Source organism: Terrapene carolina, unplaced genomic scaffold (assembly GCF_002925995.2).
Source record: "Terrapene carolina triunguis isolate 2854851 unplaced genomic scaffold, T_m_triunguis-2.0 Scaffold23, whole genome shotgun sequence".
In the NCBI taxonomy this organism is placed as follows: domain Eukaryota; kingdom Metazoa; phylum Chordata; order Testudines; family Emydidae; genus Terrapene; species Terrapene triunguis.
The window spans coordinates 10,618,757-10,637,678 of NW_020664374.1; the positions used below are offsets into that span (position 1 = coordinate 10,618,757).

Here is an 18,922-nt window from a genome sequence, read left to right on the forward strand (position 1 = left end):
AAAGATTTAAATGACGAATATCTGAGGTTTACTTGTTCCAACTCCTTCACTTCCTTAGATCAACAAACTACCTTTTGCAGAGCTTTATAAACAGACCTTTCCCAATTACATAATCTGCTACAGTAAATAAAGACAAATACTGTCGTAACCTAAAAGCATCATGAGGAAAATTCAGCATCCAAATCCTGTTACCACATAGGTTTAAATCCTGGATATCATTCAACAGCCAGAAGTCATAATCTAATGTAATGAGCATCATGAACTATCTCAGTTCAAATGTCTACATTTTCAAAACCCTTTTTAATTATGATGTACAATAATCCTACAATTTGCATGTTAAGAAATCTTCCATCTGCTTTGCATCAGGGTCAGTTGGATTCACTTGATTGGAAGTAACTCAACCTCTCTGGTGTATGTAATTGTGTGCAGATGGATCTCAGCCATACAAACAACTAGAGTATAGCACAAGTGCATTTTAGAATACTTTTGTGAAACCAGCATCATCAGTTTCATATCCAGATGTGTGGATGCAATCACTTCTCAATGTGCTTATTATGTAAATGGTCAGTCCCTTTAACCATTCTTGAACAAATTAGTCTTCTGAAATCCAGTGTTCCAGTGTGGAATTCAGTCCATGTCTTGTTTTATATGTGGAATACCAATGTCCAGGAAATGTGTTATGAAAGGTGTTTTTCAACTAATACCTATGTATCTGTGCCATGCAAAGTAAATATATAAAGATCAGACATAAGAAAGCATACTTATATCTCAAATGTAAGAGTAACCTAATACCTGGGAGTTGGGGGGTGGGAGTTCAAAATATATGGATAATTGTGTAAATGGAATAATTTCAGACAATAACATTAATTTTAAATTTGTGACCATCCTGTCTGACTTGATGGCTCACTGGAGGTTTTTTAAACCTACCCTAGCCATGTTTTTTAAACATACCCAAAAAGTTGAAGGTACCATATAAATGATTAATAATACTCTTTGACAAAAAGGATAGGCTTAGTGTTAAATACAGTGGGCCACAATATTTGCTGGCCTAACTCCACGTATTTCAGTAACATCAGCAGAGAATTTGACCCAAAACCTATAAATTCTCAGAGCAGTGTTATGACAAACTTAACAAAAGGAAAGAGAAAAATACACAAATTCACACCATTTGACCATTACAGAGGACTTAATCCTGCAAGCAGTTTTGACAACACATCATACAATGATTTCTTCTATGGGACTCAATTATACTCAGGGGAATACTTGTTTGCACATTGGGCCTTTATTTTCATTAAAGCTAAAGGACATATGTGACAGATGTGGCAATGTCCTGCAATATCTTACTTCATGAAGTTTATGTATCATTGTGGGCCAGGCATTGTATGTAATTTCATGGGGGAGACTGACCACAGCCCTGCAGGAACTAAGAACAATGAGGGGGTGATTAGGTAAATTAACTCACCTCCAGTACCTGGAGATGCTCGCATTCACAGGTCCAGACTAGATTCTCCAGAGACCAACAGACTGAAAAAGGACCTTTGGATAAACAGTCTGAATTTAAACTAACTCAGCTCAGCACCTTCTTTCTGATCCAGCAAATGGACAAGACCTTTTGTCCAAAGTGGGGAGGGGTCAATCTTCGGGAAAGTATTGGAAGGACTGACACCTATCAGAGTCAAAGTTGAGATGATCCCTTTTAAGCTTTTTAGCATGATTGTAGGTTTTTCCAGGGCTGGCTCCAGGCACCAGGCAACCAAGCACATGCTTGGGGCGGCACCTGGTAAGGGGCGGCGGGGGGAGCGCGGCGCGGCATTCCACGGGGGGGCGCTCCGGCGGCGCAGCGCTCGGCGGGGGGGGCGGGCTCCGGCAGCGCGGCGCTCGGCGGGGGGGGCGGGGGTTCCGTCAGCACTCGGTGGGGGGCGGGGGCGGGCTCCGGCAGCGCGGCGCTCGTCGGGGGGGGGGCGGGGGGGGCTCGGGGGGCAGCGCTTTTTTTGCTGATTGGGGCAGCAAAAAAGTTAGAGCCGGCCCTGGGTTTTTCTATTGTTTTTAATGTTCTCTCTAATGGTTTCGCCTTAAGAACCAGTGTTCTTGCTTAGAAAGGGCAGTATGGTAACTTACAACTGCTGGCCATTATGCTGCTCATAAGCCTTATCATAGAATATCAGGGTTAGAAGGAACCTCAGGAGGTCATCTAGTCCAACCCCCTGCTCAAAGCAGGACCAATCCCCAGACAGATTTTTACCCCAGTTCCCTAAATGGCCCCCTCAAGGACTGAACTCACAACCCTGGGTTTAGCAGGCCAATGCTCAAACCACTGAGCTATCCTTCCCTCAGCCTGTGCTGCTTCCAGCAGCCCCCATTGGCCTGGTGCAGCGAACCACAGTCAGTGGGAGCCGCAATCGGCCGGACCTGCTGACGGGGCAGGTAAACAAACCAGCCCGGCACGCCAGGGGCTTTCCCTACACAAGCGGCAGCCCCAGTTTGAGAAACACTGCCTTGGAAGACTAAGTAAAGTGCAGATGCTGGCCCATGCAGGCAGTCTTGCTTGTTTGGAATAACACAGTGTGGGCAGGAAACTATATGGCTTGGAATTACCCTGGTCAGGAGGGAGAGAGACATGAGTCTCTGCCCAAGACAGGTAACAGCTGGGATCCAGAAGCCTAAAAGTGGGTGCCCTTGCTGGACCAAGGAGATGAAATACAGGTGCAGTTGCCCTGAACTGTGACAACATATTAAATTAATTAAAAGTTTTCATTAAATTTTTCTGTGTATTACCAATTTCCAAAGCTTGATCAACAGTGAAACTATAGCAACTTGCATAGGGCTAGTCTACACTAGAAGTGCTACAGCAGCACTGATGCAGCTGTGCTTCTCTGGCGCGACTGGAGAAGACGCTCTATACCAACAGGAGAGCTCTCTCCCATTGGCACAATAAATCCACCTCCATGAGAGGCAGTAGCTATGTCAGCAGAAGTTCTTCTGTCGACACAGTACCATCCACACTGGTGCTTAGATCAATGTAACTTACATCACTCAGGTAGGGTGGTTTATTCACACCCCTGAGCAACGTAAGTTATACTAACATAACCTATAATGCAGACAAGCCCATAGACTCTCTTAGTTTCAATCTGAGTTCACTTTCTGGCTATGAGTGCTGTCAAAAGGATTAGCATGAGTATTAGATTTGTTCACTAGATCTTAGTCACGCTTGCCGATTTTGCTCTTCCTAGTGGCAGGGAGGTCATTTGTCCTTGGAGAAAATGAAAAGCAAGCCTGCCCAGCTCCATCTTGTTCCTTGTTGTAGGAAGACAATTTGAAGGGCTAATTATCTGAATTCATCAGCTGAGAAAGCAGAAGAGCATTGGTTCTGCCCTCCCTGTGTAACACAAGCAAATACCTACTGAAGATAACTGATAAGATGTTGGAGCAGAATGTTAGTGCTACAAGTATATAATTAGACCAAACTTCTCCTTTTGCATTCATACAGCATATCATATCCTACGTATGCTTTGTCCCCTACACACATCCCTTTAATTTAGCCTGCACCCCACCCTGCTCCACACATGACCCAGTTATAAAATACATTTGAATGCCCTCAATTAAACTTACTATATAACATCACATTTGAGGTTTGGTCCTGTAAACTTCTGCTCCCATGCAATACAGATACTCTATTACTTTAGCATCACTTTTTGGTGATTTGCAACAAAAAGAATATGAATGAGTTAATGAAATCGTTCATTTTTAATACTCTTTTGCACATTAATATGTGATATTATAATAATGTATTAAAGTCTTGTAATTATATAAGGCCTGATTCACAGACCATTGAAACCAATGGAAATCTTTCCATTGACCTCAATGAGCTTTGGATCAAGCTCTTATTGCAGGTCATCCCAAAGCACTTTACATACAGTGCCTTTCAAGGTTCCAAGTTTACTGTAACTTTCTGATCAAATTTGCTCTGTTTGTGTAAGTAAATCAAAAGAGTTTTCTAACTGCTAACCCTGTCTGGGTTTAGAAAGTCAAGCTAGATAGACTTGGTAGTGTGGGCTTGATTTGTTCCAGTTCTGTTCATAATGTTCTTGACAGTCCTAACAGAAGTATACACTTCTGTTATTTTCTTATTTTCTCACTAAAGTAAGGGGAATTGACTTTTAATATACACACAAACCAAGTCTGTGGAGTGAGAAAGTATCTTTTATACAGTCAGTCTTCAGTGTTAGATTCACACTTTAAGAATATTTAAGTGAATAAAAGTTGTTAAATTAAAAACTGGAGTCACTCTTAGAGCCAATCATTCCATAAATTATAATACCTTATTGTTGCATGATGAGGAAAACTCTCTTCTCAGAATTTCAAGACTCCAATCAAAGCAATTAAAAACATTTTAATAGAACTTGTTTCCTCAGCTTCTTCAAGTATTGAAATACTGCTTATATGTATTGTTAGTATTTTCTAACTGCTTTATCTGCAAGATATCAAGGCCATTGATTCAGGATATAGCACTCATTTGCTTTCCAATTGGATTATCTCTCACTATGTACTTGGTAGTGCTACCCACTTGATTCTTATTAACAAAGATTATATCTGATTTAAGTGATTTCAACTGTTTACCTTTAAATATTTTCATTGTTAAAATTGTTCTTCTCATCTGTGTAAAATTAAGTGACACTTTACATAGACAGGCCAATTTGTTCTGCTTATGATTCAGATTCACTGTGGCCTCCTCTCTGTGGTTCACTGACACCTTGTTAGGGATTCCACGAGGGAATTAGAGAAGTGTAGGATTGGAAGGGACCTCAATAGGTCAACAAGTCCAGTCCCCTCCACTCAAGGCAGGACTACATAATAACTAGACCAGTGATTCTCAACCTTTCCAGACCACTGAACCCCTTTCAGGAGTCTGATTTGTCTTGCGTACCCCCAAATTTCACCTCACTTAAAAACTACTTGCTTACAAAATTAGACATAAAAATACAAAAGTGTCACAGCCACATTATTACTGAAAAATGGCTTGCTTTCTCATTTTACCATATAATTATAAAATACATCAACTGGAATATAAATACTGCACTTACATTTCAGTGTATAGTATATACAGCAGTATAAACAAGTCATTGTCTGTATGAAATTTTAGTTTGTACTGACTTTGCTAGTGCTTTTTATGTAGTCTGTTGTAAAACTAGGCTAATATCTAGATGAGTTGTACCCCTGGTTGAGAACTAGACCATTCCTGACAAGTGTTTGTCTAATCTGTTCTTAAAAACCTCCAGTGACAAAGAACAATTTACAGTTACAATTATATCCTCACAATCACCTCTCTCATACACACACACCCCCTATAAACTTAAAGGTCTTGTTTTTCAGGCAGCTTTATTACAGGCTAAAACACTTACCACACTAAAAGTGCCTCCTAATGATTACCTTTGTACAGATTTTTTGGTACTTGACATGTATGTCCACATCCATTGGAGCAGCATTTCTTCACCCCAGAACATTCACTGTCAGCCTCACAGCTTTCAACGCAGGCAGCCGCAAAACCGCTGGCCTTCTCAGGTGCTGGGCAGTCTCCTTGCTTCACTGACAGGATATACTTGAGGAATTCACAGCTAGTTAGGCATTCATAGTTCTTCTTGGGGAAAAGAGGCTAAAGGGAACATGAAACAATTGTACAAGTCCTCAGTGGAAAAAAAAAATAATGCTGAAAGTTTCCCAAGACCTTTGGAAAGAAAATTCAAATATTGCAAGACTACCCCTGAGGATTTACATATCCATGTAGCTTCTAAACAAAGCTTGCAGAGTACAGAATGGTGAATTCCCTCAAACAAGACCACTGTCTTTTATGGAATTAAATTGTTTTTATCTGCCAGCTTTTCTCTTGTTTTCCTCATATTAGCTGACTATGAAGTTGCTTCATGACAGATTGAAAACATTCACAAAACAAAGGGAAAGGGTTGTCTGGACAGTCCTTTTTGGAATTATTCTGCATTTTTCCTTTTGTATTTCATAGCACTTTAACCCAAGTATATTGCATAGCAGTGGTGCAGGAACTAGGAATGCTGGGAGTGCTACCACACCCCCCTGCCTTGAAGTAGTAATAGCAAACACCAAATACATTGTTTCCATCATCAGCACCCCTACTATAAAAATCATCCCAGCACCCCTGCTGCATAGTGCCACCCCAAATTACACAGACAAAATATACTAGTAATAGCTTCATTAGGTTGTTGAATCATATTGATGTGAGGGGACTTACCAACATCTTTATGCTAATGTAAATTTTTTTTAAAGGAGAGATATTTTTCAATGATCAGTTAATTCTACTTCTGTGAAAAAATAGGTTCCAGTTCTATGGAAAGCTACAAAATGTTAAAAGGCATGTACCATTGTAGTTCCAATAATGGGCTTATGGAGTTCATTTAAAGTTGCTTCTAAACGTATTATGAATTTTCTCAGAGAATGATTTTGGAACCCTATTCTACAAACCCCTACTCTTGTGAGTAACTCTTTCTCACATTGCTAGTCCCACTGTTTCAGTGGAATCCTCACATGAGTAAGAAATGCTGAATCAGGCCCTTATTTCCCAGAAGACACTTTGCAAACTTTGAAGTTAAATTTTTGCTTCCAAATGTTATCCTGAATAAAGAGAAATTGACATAATTCCACTGCAAATGAGAATGGCCTGGGTTAATTCAATCAAAATGGCATCTTCTGCAGTGAGGTTGTGGGTGACAGTGAGTGTGTGTGTGAGAAGGAGGGAGAGGCTAATTTTAATCCTAAAATATCACAAATTTGCAGCTAGTTAATTAAAAAACTTTATAGCCCCTCGAGGCATAATATGTCTTCAAGGCGTCTCCTCCGCAATCTGTTTCACAGCTCATTTTTCTGCTAGCTGCTAAATGTGCTGCTCTTCATTACTGGCCTTTGAGGTTCTAAATTTAGCTTCAATCATAAAATCACTAATCAAAAAGGGATGCTAGCACAGTTTAAATACAATAGAGCAGTGTTCTACTAATGTTTTTCTTTTAAACCAAAATGTGTGAATTCAAATTTGGAGATGTAAAGCCACAGTGAGGAGACTGTATGAGATGTATGTAAGTTATACCCACTTTATACTACTTTAGGTCTTGTCTACATGAGAAAGCTACATGAGTTTAAATCAATTAAGGCTATGTCTACACTATAGACCTTATAAGGGCACAGATGTACCACTGTAGCTGCACCACTCTAAGATCTCCCATGTAGCCGCTCTATGCTGGTGTGAGAAAGTTCTCCTGCCAGCATAATTAAAATATCTTCAATGAGCAGTGGTAGCTATATCAGCAGCAGAGTGTTTTCCGCCAACATAGCGCTGTCCATACCAGCACTTTTGGTGGTGAAACTTATGTCGGTCAGGGGTGTGTTTTTTGTGTTTTACCGAGAAAAGTGGTAGGGTAGAGTAGACAAAACCTTAGTTTAAGGAAATTTAAGGACTTGTTTACACAGAGAAGTTTTACCAGTTGTGCTAACATAGTTATATATGCATAGTTACACCGGTATAACCTGACTCCATGCAGACAAACTTATTCTGGTATAAAAATGCCTTTTTGAATTCAGTTTAAACCCCTTCCCAAGAGACATAAACTAAGCCAAAAAAAGGCATTCTTATACCAGAATAAGAGCGGGAAGGCAAAGGGAGGGGGGGTTAAAGTGGTATAACTTTATCAGTTAAATTAACACCTTAGATTAAACTAAAAACACTTCCCCATGAGACAAAAACAAAAGTCTTGTCTATGCACAGACTTTTATTAATTTAATGGAAGGATGTTTTAAAACTGATTTAGTTAAACCAGTGCAAAGCCCTGTGTAGAAATTCTTATTTTGGATTAAATTCAGTTTAGTTTAAATCTGTAAGAAACTAATAAATAAATTTATATGAACCACTCTCAAACCAACTAGGATTATATACACGACATGTTGCACTATGTAACACGAGCAGACTCACCCCTGTGGCGCCTCCTGCTGGTCTCTCAGGGAATTAGCTTGACCCAGCCTCCAAAGCGCCCTCTGCAGGCCGGTGATCTGCCTTGCTCTCTACTTCTGGGCCTCCGTGTCCCTCCCAGGACCCTGGTGCCCCTTGCTCGGGGTGCTGCACCCTGGCAGTACCCACACGCTAGGTCTCCCCTCCCAGGTGAACCCCCACCCACTAACCCTACCTCGCCTCAGTATCAGGCTACTGCCAGTCACCATCTAGCCCCACTCCCTGGGACAGACTGCAGTATCAGCCTACCCATCACAGGCAAGGTTGGGTTTGGGCCTGCTGCCTTGGCCTAACCCCCAGTACCTCCTGGCCTAACACTAGGCCGCAGCCTGGGGCTTTCCAGACTAGAGCTCCCCAGCCTTTCCCCAGCCCCGCTCCACCCAGGTACTCTGCTCTAGCTCCCTGCAGCCAGGCCCTTCTCTCTCTGCACTCAGAGAGAGACTGCTGAGCTTCTGGCTGCCCTGGCCTTTATAGGGCCAGCTGGGCTCTGATTGGGGTGTGGCCCAGCTGCAGCTACTTCCCCCAATCAGCCCAGGGTGTTCTCTCTCACCCCCAATTCAAAAAGGCTGTTTTTAAACCCCTCAGAGCAGGAGCGGGTGACCACCCTGCTACACACTGATTTAACTAGTCTATGCTATAAGGACTTTGCTGATACAGCTATATGGGTATAGTTATAGTGGCAGAGCCCCCTAGTGGATACTTATCTTATATTGGCCTAAGGTGCAAGCCAGTATAGCTAAACCAGTTCCCCAAACAATATACACTATACTGGTAAAAGGACTCTTGACAGCATAGCTATGTTATTTGGAGGCATGGATTTTTTCACTCCCTTGAACCAACATAGACCTGGCCTAAATCAGGGTTTGTCTACCTATGGAGTTATTCCAGAATAGCAATTCCCAAAGAACGCTTCCTGATTTGGACATTCTTGTTCTGGACATTTGGACATTCTGGTTCTGGAATAAGACCGACTTTCTCCAATTTAACGTAATCCACTTTGGAAGGGGATTAACATAAACCAGAAAAAGGCTTTCTTATTCCAAAATAAGAGTGTCCACACATGGAGTTAATCGGGAATAGTTAATCTGCATTCAGTTCTCACTGTACCTTATTCCAGAATAATTTTCATTTGCAGACAAAGCCTCAGGCTAGGTCTACACTATGGGGGGGGAGGGGGGTCGACATAAGATACGGAACTTTAGCTACGTGAATAGCATAGCTGAAGTTGCATATTTTAGGTCGACTTACCTGGCTGTGAGGACGGCGGCGAGTCGACCTCTGCCGCGTCGCCGTCAACTCCGCTTCCGCCTCTTGCCGCGGTGGATTTCCGGAGTCGACGGCAGAGCCATCGGGGATTGATTTTATCGTGTCTTCACTAGACGCGATAAGTCGATCCCAAATACATTGATTGCTACCCGCCGATCCGGCGGGTAGTGAAGACGTGCCCTCAGTCTTGCTTCATCAACCCTAGAATTTTAAAGAATTCTAGCTCGTATATTAGCTCAGATGTGTTTCAAACACACTTTTTCCTACATGGGACCTGAAGGGATGAAAGGGAGTATAGCAGGAATAGCAACTAGCTAGAGAGATTTTAACAGAACTTCTCATATCTGTAAAGTTAAGTAAGCTTGTTCTAGATGGGGGACTCAAGTTTCAACTTGAGGAAAGCACCTGGTTGGTATAAAAAAAATCAGTAACAAATTGTGAAAATAATGTTTGTTACTCAGATTTAAAACTACTAAATTGTTACACTCTCATCCTCCCAAAATACAGGAGAATGTGGCATATGTAGATTGTGTGTGTTAGCTGTCACCTTAAAGTGCAAACCTCCATAGTAGTACAAATGAAAGAGACAGCCAGAACAAAGTGAGAAAGAATGCCTCAGGGCTGACCTACCTCACAGAAACTTTGGCAATGGTTTTTCTTCAGGTCCCAAGATTCTTTGCAGGGCTCCAGGCACTGGGGGAAATCATGAAAAAGAGAACAGGGACATGTCAGTAAGAGGAAAAAGTAACATTCATAGCTGACCTTATGCCTTTATTGATTGTTTGACCCATAGGAAGTTAATAATAGGTTTCTTTAAACTACTTCTCCTGAGGATAAGATTGTGTCATAGTTTCAAATCAAGGTCATTTTGAACCACTGTTAGATTATAGGAAATGTTTCCAATATTTCTCACTGTACTAGGCAGTATCCTTGGCTGTGTATGTGCCATCCCCTTAATTGCTGTGTTGAACCTGGATACTGAGAACAGTTAACACCATGCCACTGGATTGATCCATGGAGCCTAGAGACAACCGTTATTGTCTAACGTGCTCTTGCAAACTAACCCTTGTCTCCTGTGCTTAACCTAGTAAGTAGGCTGGCATATGAGCTCTGCCAGGCTGGGAGGTGAAGGAATCCTGCCTCCTGAGACCATGGAGTAGCAGTAGCAGAGCTCTCATCACTGTTCTTATGCATTTGTGAGAGACAAGGCCCAATGGTCATGTAGTAGCAGATTCATCAATCCCAAACCACTGCTTCTTCACCTTCAAACTCCACTATACAGGGATATACAGTGAGCTTAGTACCATGGTATGCAGGATGTGCAGACCCCCAGCACAGAATCCCCAAACCTGACCCACACTGCACACCAGAGCAAAACTAGAGCCAGGCTGTCTGGGACCCTCTATTACCATGGAGAAGGGAAAAGATTTGCCACTTCCTAAAATCTTGACTCTTCCTTATTTTGGGGGTGTTTTTTAAATTATTTTTAAGGCAAAAGATCTTGGAAAATACTAATAGAGCTGAGAGTAAATTCCATATACTATCCTTGGCCACAGGGGAAAGCTGCTACACTGCAGAATAAGGCCCTTGATGTACAGTTTCGCATTAAAATCACATGTATTCCTTAAATACATATTGCATTTTGTTTTAGAATCAAGAATTTAACATAAGAACATGAGAATGGCCACACTGGATCAGACCAATGGTCCATTAGCCCAGTATCCTGTCTCAGACAGTGACCAGTTCCAGATATTTCACAGGGACTGAATAGAGTGGCTCTCATAGGACTATGTGTATCTACACAATTTAGAAATGAATATAAACATATAACCTATATCAAAGCCTAACTGTACATAAGTGCCATGGCAAAAAACTAAATGCACTGAAACAAGATTTGCCTTTTTTCCTACTAATGAAAGAGAACTGTGAAATCGGTGGGAAAAAAATCATAAAAGTATTAGTCACAGGGGCTACAACAATGAAATATAGCTATCCCCCATTTCCTATTTTGGTGTTTTGGTGTTTTAATCCCAGCTTCTGGCAGTTTAATAACCACAAGATACACTTTAGCATAATTAGATTGCTACTTTTTAAAGTTTTCACTAAATTCCATCAATTTAATGAACTCCAGAGTTTTCTTGCTTCTGTGCTATAAGTGCCATACGTCTGAGCCTGATTCTGCTCTCACACCAGTTTTACAACCTCAACTGGCTTTGATCGAGTTAGTCTTGATTTACAATGGTATATGAGGGAAGACACTATGGGTGAAATCCTGACTCCAAAGGAGCTCTGCCATTGACTTCAATGACCCTATACCTTTTCCTAATTCTTGCTTGGTTACTGCAGAGCCACAGAAAGCTTTCATTAGTAAATAACACCAGACCTGACTGGATCCCCCATCTACATACAAAAGAGATCTTCCACATGTGCCTCATACTCTTCCCACATGAAAGGAAGGTGCTGTTGCCTCTATGGCACTGCCCCTCCACTTAGCCTGAGGATCTGGGGGAGACAGGACAGTGGCAAGGAGTAGGTTGGGAGGCCTGACTCAGGTCCTCTCTGACATGGGGATCAGCCTATGAGGGGAATAGCTGATGGCACAAGAAACCATGACTCTGCAGCTTCAATGGAGTTGTATTGCTTGGGTACTGGTGAAGGAGTCACCAGGAGCAGAGAAACAAAGTGCGGATGGGCCTGGTCCACTGCTGATAACCCAGGATTTAGGATACTCTTCATATAGGCAGTTATGTAGCCCCCATCACCATAGCAAAGGAGTGTCTCACTCACATTAATGAATGTGTATTTAGCCTCATAACAACACCAGGAGATAAGTCTTGATATTGCCATTTTACAAGTGAGAAACTGAGGCACCAAAGTCACATGGGAAGTCCCTGGCAAAGCTACGATTTGAACCCAGCTCTCTTGTATTTCAGTCCAGGGTGTTAACCAAAGAGACCATCCCTGAGATCTCATGTGCTGTTTGTAGGGAGGGCAAACCTTATCCCATTAATGGCAATGTTCAGGGCCAAATCTCAGAGAGGAGAACAGTGCAGATATTTCTCTCTATTTAGATCTCTCCTGAGGATTTTCTCATGACAGGAATCAATATGTCTCATAGTGGCCAACCTGTGTTAATTTCTAGTAAGGCATTCTGTTCTGGTTTACATTACAAATACTCTTCTGAACTGCATTTTATTTATTATATTTAAATAAAGTCCCCCCCTTCCTTTATAAAAGCGACATGGGCTTTAAATAGGCCGTTTATCTAAGTGTGTTCTGCAAAAGACTGATTCTGATCCACATTTGTTGAAGAAGTGCCCAAAGTGGGGCATCCAATCAAGCTAGGCACTCAGCTAGGATTCGCCCCTAAAAACAGGAATTTGACAAATGAAAGTCTTGTAAGATCAAGCCCTCAATCAATAAAGCCTAGGCAGGAAGATACTGTAAGATATAAAATATGTCATGTTGAATATTTAAATAAAGTCAACCCATTGTCACTAGCAGTGGCAGGCAATATTTGCTTTTTATGTCCAACTCTTCAGAAAATATCTGAACAAAGTATGTGTGTCTTGAAATTAAATATCCGGATAACACATTTCAAACACTTTGCTGAAAGTCACCAAGGGCCCAATCCAAAGTGCACTGACGTCATTTGGAGTCTTTCCATTGATTTCAGTGGACTTTAGACAAGATTTCATTCTGGGGAGGAGAACATACAATTCTTCTGGCCAATAAAAAGAATTTCAAAGAAAGGCCTACAACACTCATGGGAAAAGTATTCTATCCAGCAGGTAAACACTTCCTGGTTTTCCAGATTATTGTAAATGTGTGTCTGTAAAAGGATTCTGAAAATCCTTCTTCCAGGATAAGGCGAAATTTATGCCAGGAAGCAGTTTTCTGCTGATTTTGACTATTTTACTTATAAAGGAGAAAAAAGTCACCTGTAACCATACCACCAGCTCTCAGAAGCTAAGCTAAGTGCAGTACTTGGAGGACAGACCACCAACATATACCAAGCTGCTGCGGGAAGTGGTTCTGATGATTCAGTCAGTAGATGGCACTGTTCCCTCTGAGTTACTACTGAACCAATTCCAGCATGATATTAGGGCGCATTGTGCTGCTGAAGGGGGCTATCCGGCTATGTTTTGTATGAGAGATAAAACTGAGGCCCTAACCACCTGTGGTCATTAGAGGCCCACTGGTACTCTTCATAAGAGGAAAGGTGTTAACCTGCTGGCCTTGCCAAATTCCATTTTGGATAACTGCACTATCCCTATGTTAAAATCTGCTGTAGTTTAACTCGGCTTTTCCTTTCCTGTTCTAGTCTATTTTACAGTGTTGCTGTGAACTGTTAAACAATCGCCATGTTTCAACACAGTACCTGCTTTAAATGATAACTGAAATGATCCCAGTATCTTGTATCTTTCAAAACCAATGTAGGTATAAACTATGTCAATGATGACTACGTATACTCAGGAATAATGTTAAGCTATTGGCACTGGTTGAGTTGTATGAATTACTGCTGTTTTCATCAGTTTTGTTTTGCAATCCTTTTATCGTGTTTTTAAAATTATGGTAGGGGACACTCTTCACTACGAAAAGAATTTATTTGATGCAGAGTTTTTAAATATAAATAAATACAAATACCCATACAAAAAGTATGGCCTATAATACTTACTATATTTAGGGAACAGAGTAGGAAGGGATTTTCAAAAATGCTTACTTAGCATTGGCTTATTTCTGGGTTTTACTACAGCTGGTTGGGAATTTTCCACCAGCTAAATGTTTTTGGGTGGAAAATGGTGATTTGTCAAAAAAGTTCATGATGAATCACCCAATAATTTTTTAATAGTTTTAAAATTGTTGAAACATTCCATTTTGACATTTGAAAAAGAAAGTTTCATGTTTTGATTCAAAAACATTTTGTTTTAAAATTGTAGGTAATTTATACTAAAAAGAGTTTTAAAATACTTTTAAAGTCTAAATCAAAACAAAATATTTCAAAATTACCAAAACATTTCAATTGGCCTGATCTCAATTTTTTTTCCTGATTATCAATTCATAAAATGTTTCGAGATTTTGACTTTTCATCATGCTTTGGGATGGGGAAAAATCTCGAAAATTCTCATGGGACAAGAAAACCAGCTACAAGCCCTTTGTGACTTCAGTGGGAACAAAATTAAGCCAACAGAGAGCTTTTGAAACTCTCACACATAGTGCATTGCAAGTCTTTTCTGGTATTATATATATTTTTAAATGACAGTCTATTAGTTACTCTAGGGGGAAAAGTTTTCATTTTGTATTTGTTGTATGAAGCTTCTTACTGTCCCATAGAGGTAACTGAGTAAAACAGTCATGCCAAGAATGTTGCTTAAGCATAACTCCCTTTTCTAGCATCAATTATCATACCCATTTCCACACCTCTAGGGTATTGTATTAGAGATATTGTAAAGAACTGGGACCTAAATGACTCCAAAATTGTCTTCCACCTGTAAGACACCTGCATTCCACAGGGACAAAGTCTGTGAAAAGATGTAGGTTGTGACTATCTGGTACTGAGAATAGACCATTTTTGGTGGTGGGATCCCAACCATAGAATTCCTTGCCAGAGTGATCAGACTTAACCAAAGAATGACAGTGTTCATTAGGGTCTACAACACATCTTTTCAGTGAAGCCTTCCTCTCGGATGGACGGTCCTAAAAAAAACTGGGAAAAAAAATCCTACACCAACAGTCAAGCTCCTCTGCCCAAGAGAAAAGTGAGAAAAGTGTCTTTTTAATCTGGGCTTTTGCGTATCTTAGTTTGTGTAATACTTGATATCTAAACATCTAAAAGAGGTTAGAAAGAGACTAGATGATCATAGGTACTTTGTGGATAGTCTCCAATTATAAATTGAAATAGAAATTGTTACACTCTGTATATCAAAAAGTTCACCATGTCTTTCCAGGATAATGCAATCTTTTGGCTTCAGGACAGGAGAAGCTCACTCAGTCCAAATCCACACTTAGCATGCCAACCTAGTGCAGCAATATTAGTTATAAGAAATATCATATTACAAACCCTATTTTTCCACGAAAACTGTTCTTCTTTACTAGATAAGAGTCATGAGATGTAGGCTACATTTATGGAAACTACTGAGTCAACAGTGTGCCCTTGTTGCCAAGAAGGCTAACGGCATTTTGGGCTGTATAAGTAGGGGCCAGCAGATCGAGGGACGTGATCGTTCCCCTCTATTCGACATTGGTGAGGCCTCATCTGGAGTACTGTGTGCAGTTTTGGGCCCCACACTACAAGAAGGATGGGGAAAAATTGGAAAGAGTCCAGCGGAGGGCAACAAAAATGATTAGGGGGCTGGAGCACATGACTTATGAGGAGAGGCTGAGGGAACTGGGATTGTTTAGTCTGCAGAAGAGAAGAATGAGGGGGGATTTGATAGCTGCTTTCAACTACCTGAAAGGGGGTTCCAAAGAGGATGGATCTAGACTTGTCTCAGTGGTACCTGATGACAGAACAAGGAGTAATGGTCTCAAGTTGCAGTTGGGGAGGTTTAGGTTGGATATTAGGAAAAACTTTTTCACTAGGAGGGTGTGAAGCAATGGAATGGGTTACCTAGGGAGGTGGTGGAATCTCCTTCCTTAGAGGTTTTTAAGGTCAGGCTTGACAAAGCCCTGGCTGGGATGATTTAGTTGGGAATTGGTCCTGCTTTGAGCAGGGGGTTGGACTAGATGACCTCCTGAGGTCCCTTCCAACCCTGATATTCTATGATTCTATGATTCTATTTTTCATAATACAACTGAGCATAGGCATCAGGAGCTTCTTACAATTTAAAACACAAGATGACTGTTTGTGGGATGCCTCTGGAAATGAACCATCTTTCATTCATTTTTTTGGCATATTATTACAAATTACGCCCAGAAATACAGTAACCCTCACACATTCACCGTCCAACAGAAGCAGTTATAAGTGCCAAAAAGACTACTTTGTAATCTTAGCACTTAATTAAAAAAACAAACTAGGTGCACTACTATGTTTCAGATACAAGAAGTCTGCACTGGCACTTCTTCACTTAGGAAATCCAGTGTGACAACCAGGGGCCAGACACCTTAAGGACAGAACAGAAGGGTTAACTCCCCCAAAATAAGCAGTTAAACTAATTGTACACTATATTATTTTACTGTAAGGAATATCGAGTAAGATCTTTTATGAAAGTCTTTCATGCATTGAACTTAATAGTTATCATGAGATATGTATACAGGTTATGAATGTATATACATACATATATAGAAAACTGTAATTATAACTGTGGTGCATCTTCAGTATTACTTCACAAAAGGGTGGTGAAACAATCAGGGAGGGAGGCTCTGGCTCAGATCCTCTAGCCTCATGTGGTCCTGGCACCCTGGGCTAGAGCCCCGTGTTACCGCAGTTTGTGTGTAGAAGGAAGCGGGGTTAAGCTTGAGCCTGAGTTCAAACCCTGAACTTTCATTGAAGTGTAGACATAGTCTAAGAAAGGAGGGAGTTTTTTCCACTTGGAATAACTATAGTGACTGAAGGAAAAAAACTGCAACCCCTTTTAAAATAAAAGGGGTTTGAATTGAAGTGCATCTAGAACTTGGGGGACCAGTTTCCAGGTGGGAGGCTGTCCGTGAACACTGGATCCTTTCTGTATGCTGGGTACACTGGGAAACTGTTTTAATGCCATAGGTAACTCTTATTAGAAATGGAATTTTCTCTAATATGAAAGTGTTAAGCCCGAGGTTGTGTGTTTATATTTATTTTCTGTGTAATTTGGATGTGTTTGCTTTCTCCTTATTGTTTCATCTGTGAATCTCTATTTTTTTCTATTAAATACAATTTTTGTTTATTTTTATCCCAAGCAGGTCTCTGGTGTCCAAACTGTGGAGTGTGTACACCAAAGTGACAGTCATATTTGGGGGGCTGGTTTCACACCTTGGGTGTGACGAGCCAGAGGGGAACGATTCAAGTGTGTGGTAGGTAAGAACTCGGGAAGGACAGATTTGGGGAGACCCAGAGCTAGAAGGGCTGTTGATGTCACCCTCCAAAACGTAAGTAGGCTGGTGGCAGCCAGGGTGAAACCTTAGCCTGGCTATTGGTTTTAGGAAATTTAAGCATAACTGTATAGCACAAAGGACCCCAAAGTTACAGGGCAGCTGGTGACGGAATCTCATACTGGTTTGGGTGGATCCCAAAATGTCACACCCAGGTTTAAATTCTAAGTCTTATACCTATCAAGAAATGGATTAATATGTTATCAGGCTATAGCCATGAACTAAGAGGAAGCAACAATCACCCCTCTCTACCAGCCTTCAATATGAGTATCATCCCTCCTTTAACTCTATTAATGCCATCTCACACAAACACCTGGCTTGAGGTGTATACGTTACAATGAAAAAATGTTTGCTCATCAAACTGAGGTTACAGACAATGGCACAGTATTCCCACGTTGTTTAAAAGATCCTTGTGTTATTTTTTCATGTTCTCCTTACTTTGATTTTTGTCCAATATTAATGCAAGTGACCAGCTCCTTAGCTGGTGTACAATGGGTGTAATCCAATGTGTTAAACTAGTGTAATGAAATGGAAAACTCAGGCACACATTGTTTCTGAACAACACACAACAAATAAAACACTAGAGACAGAGATGCACTAATGAACTGTTCACCTCCTTAATTCCAAGCTCTCACAAGACCCAGTGAGGAATACTAACCTGTGGAAGCAACAGCTGTCAGGACAACTTATATCAATACACTGCCTGAGATACCAGTGACCATTTTGTGTGATCTATCCTAAACTGAGACATGCTCGCTCTCTGTTTTTCTTCTCTCCCCCCCCCCCCACTCCATCCCCAGAGGCTGATGAGCCAGTAGCATTAGTGATTATCTCCCTACAAACTAAATCTGAAATTTTATCTCCCAAACCAAACCACTGCCACTCTCAATTGAGAGGGATTAATAAGTATCTTTAAAATACTGACTACGTCTGTTAATGATGACAGATATAAAGCCTACTATTAGGTACAAAGTATCAGCTCCACATGACTGCCCTCAAGTTCTTCCTGTGTCCATATTAAAGAGCTTCACAAGGCAGACATAAAATGAGGAACATTTCCCCTGGGAACTGGAAACAACAGGGTTAAATAACATAGAAGTGTTCCCAGTCTGTGTTGTTTGTGTTCTCACTACTATAGGTCAGTGAGCACTACCATTTGGTAAAGAGGGACAGTTTTGTGTTCGAGTCTTAATTAAATTAGTTACAGTTAGGGTTATTCTGTGACACTATCATGCTATCTGGGAACCCAGCTGATAGTGCCTGAAAGTACTTGCTAATTGAAGAGCTGGTTTTGAATGAAAGCCAGGTCTCAGATTTTGAATGGTCACTACATTGGTAGATGAGATGTAGGAATAGATTGTTTTGGCCCTTTAAAAATACATTAGGGTCATTAGTTGGATCCTGACTGAAATGATCACCCACCATATTTATTATCTTTGTTCTCTAATGATGCACTGCCTTGTGTGTAAGGATGGTGCTGCTGAAGCTGGAATCCATTTTATTCCATTAGGTTACATCTGTGAAATCCAGCCTCTTCTATATTCACTCACTGTACCTTTATGC

The 18,922-nt window shown here is 40.9% G+C and overlaps 1 protein-coding gene across 1 annotated transcript in view; it reads right to left on the bottom strand.

Moving 5' to 3' along the window:
- Nucleotides 1-18,922, bottom strand: part of LOC112103629 (anosmin-1) — a 171,128-nt gene that overhangs the window by 63,493 nt on the left and 88,713 nt on the right. Inside the window, exons 3-4 of the mRNA XM_026649525.1 lie at nt 9,920-9,982; nt 5,428-5,650 (exon numbers count right to left, since the gene is read on the bottom strand). Coding sequence (XP_026505310.1) covers nt 5,428-5,650; nt 9,920-9,982 — 286 coding nt within the window. The remainder of the gene's footprint in view (nt 1-5,427; nt 5,651-9,919; nt 9,983-18,922) is intronic.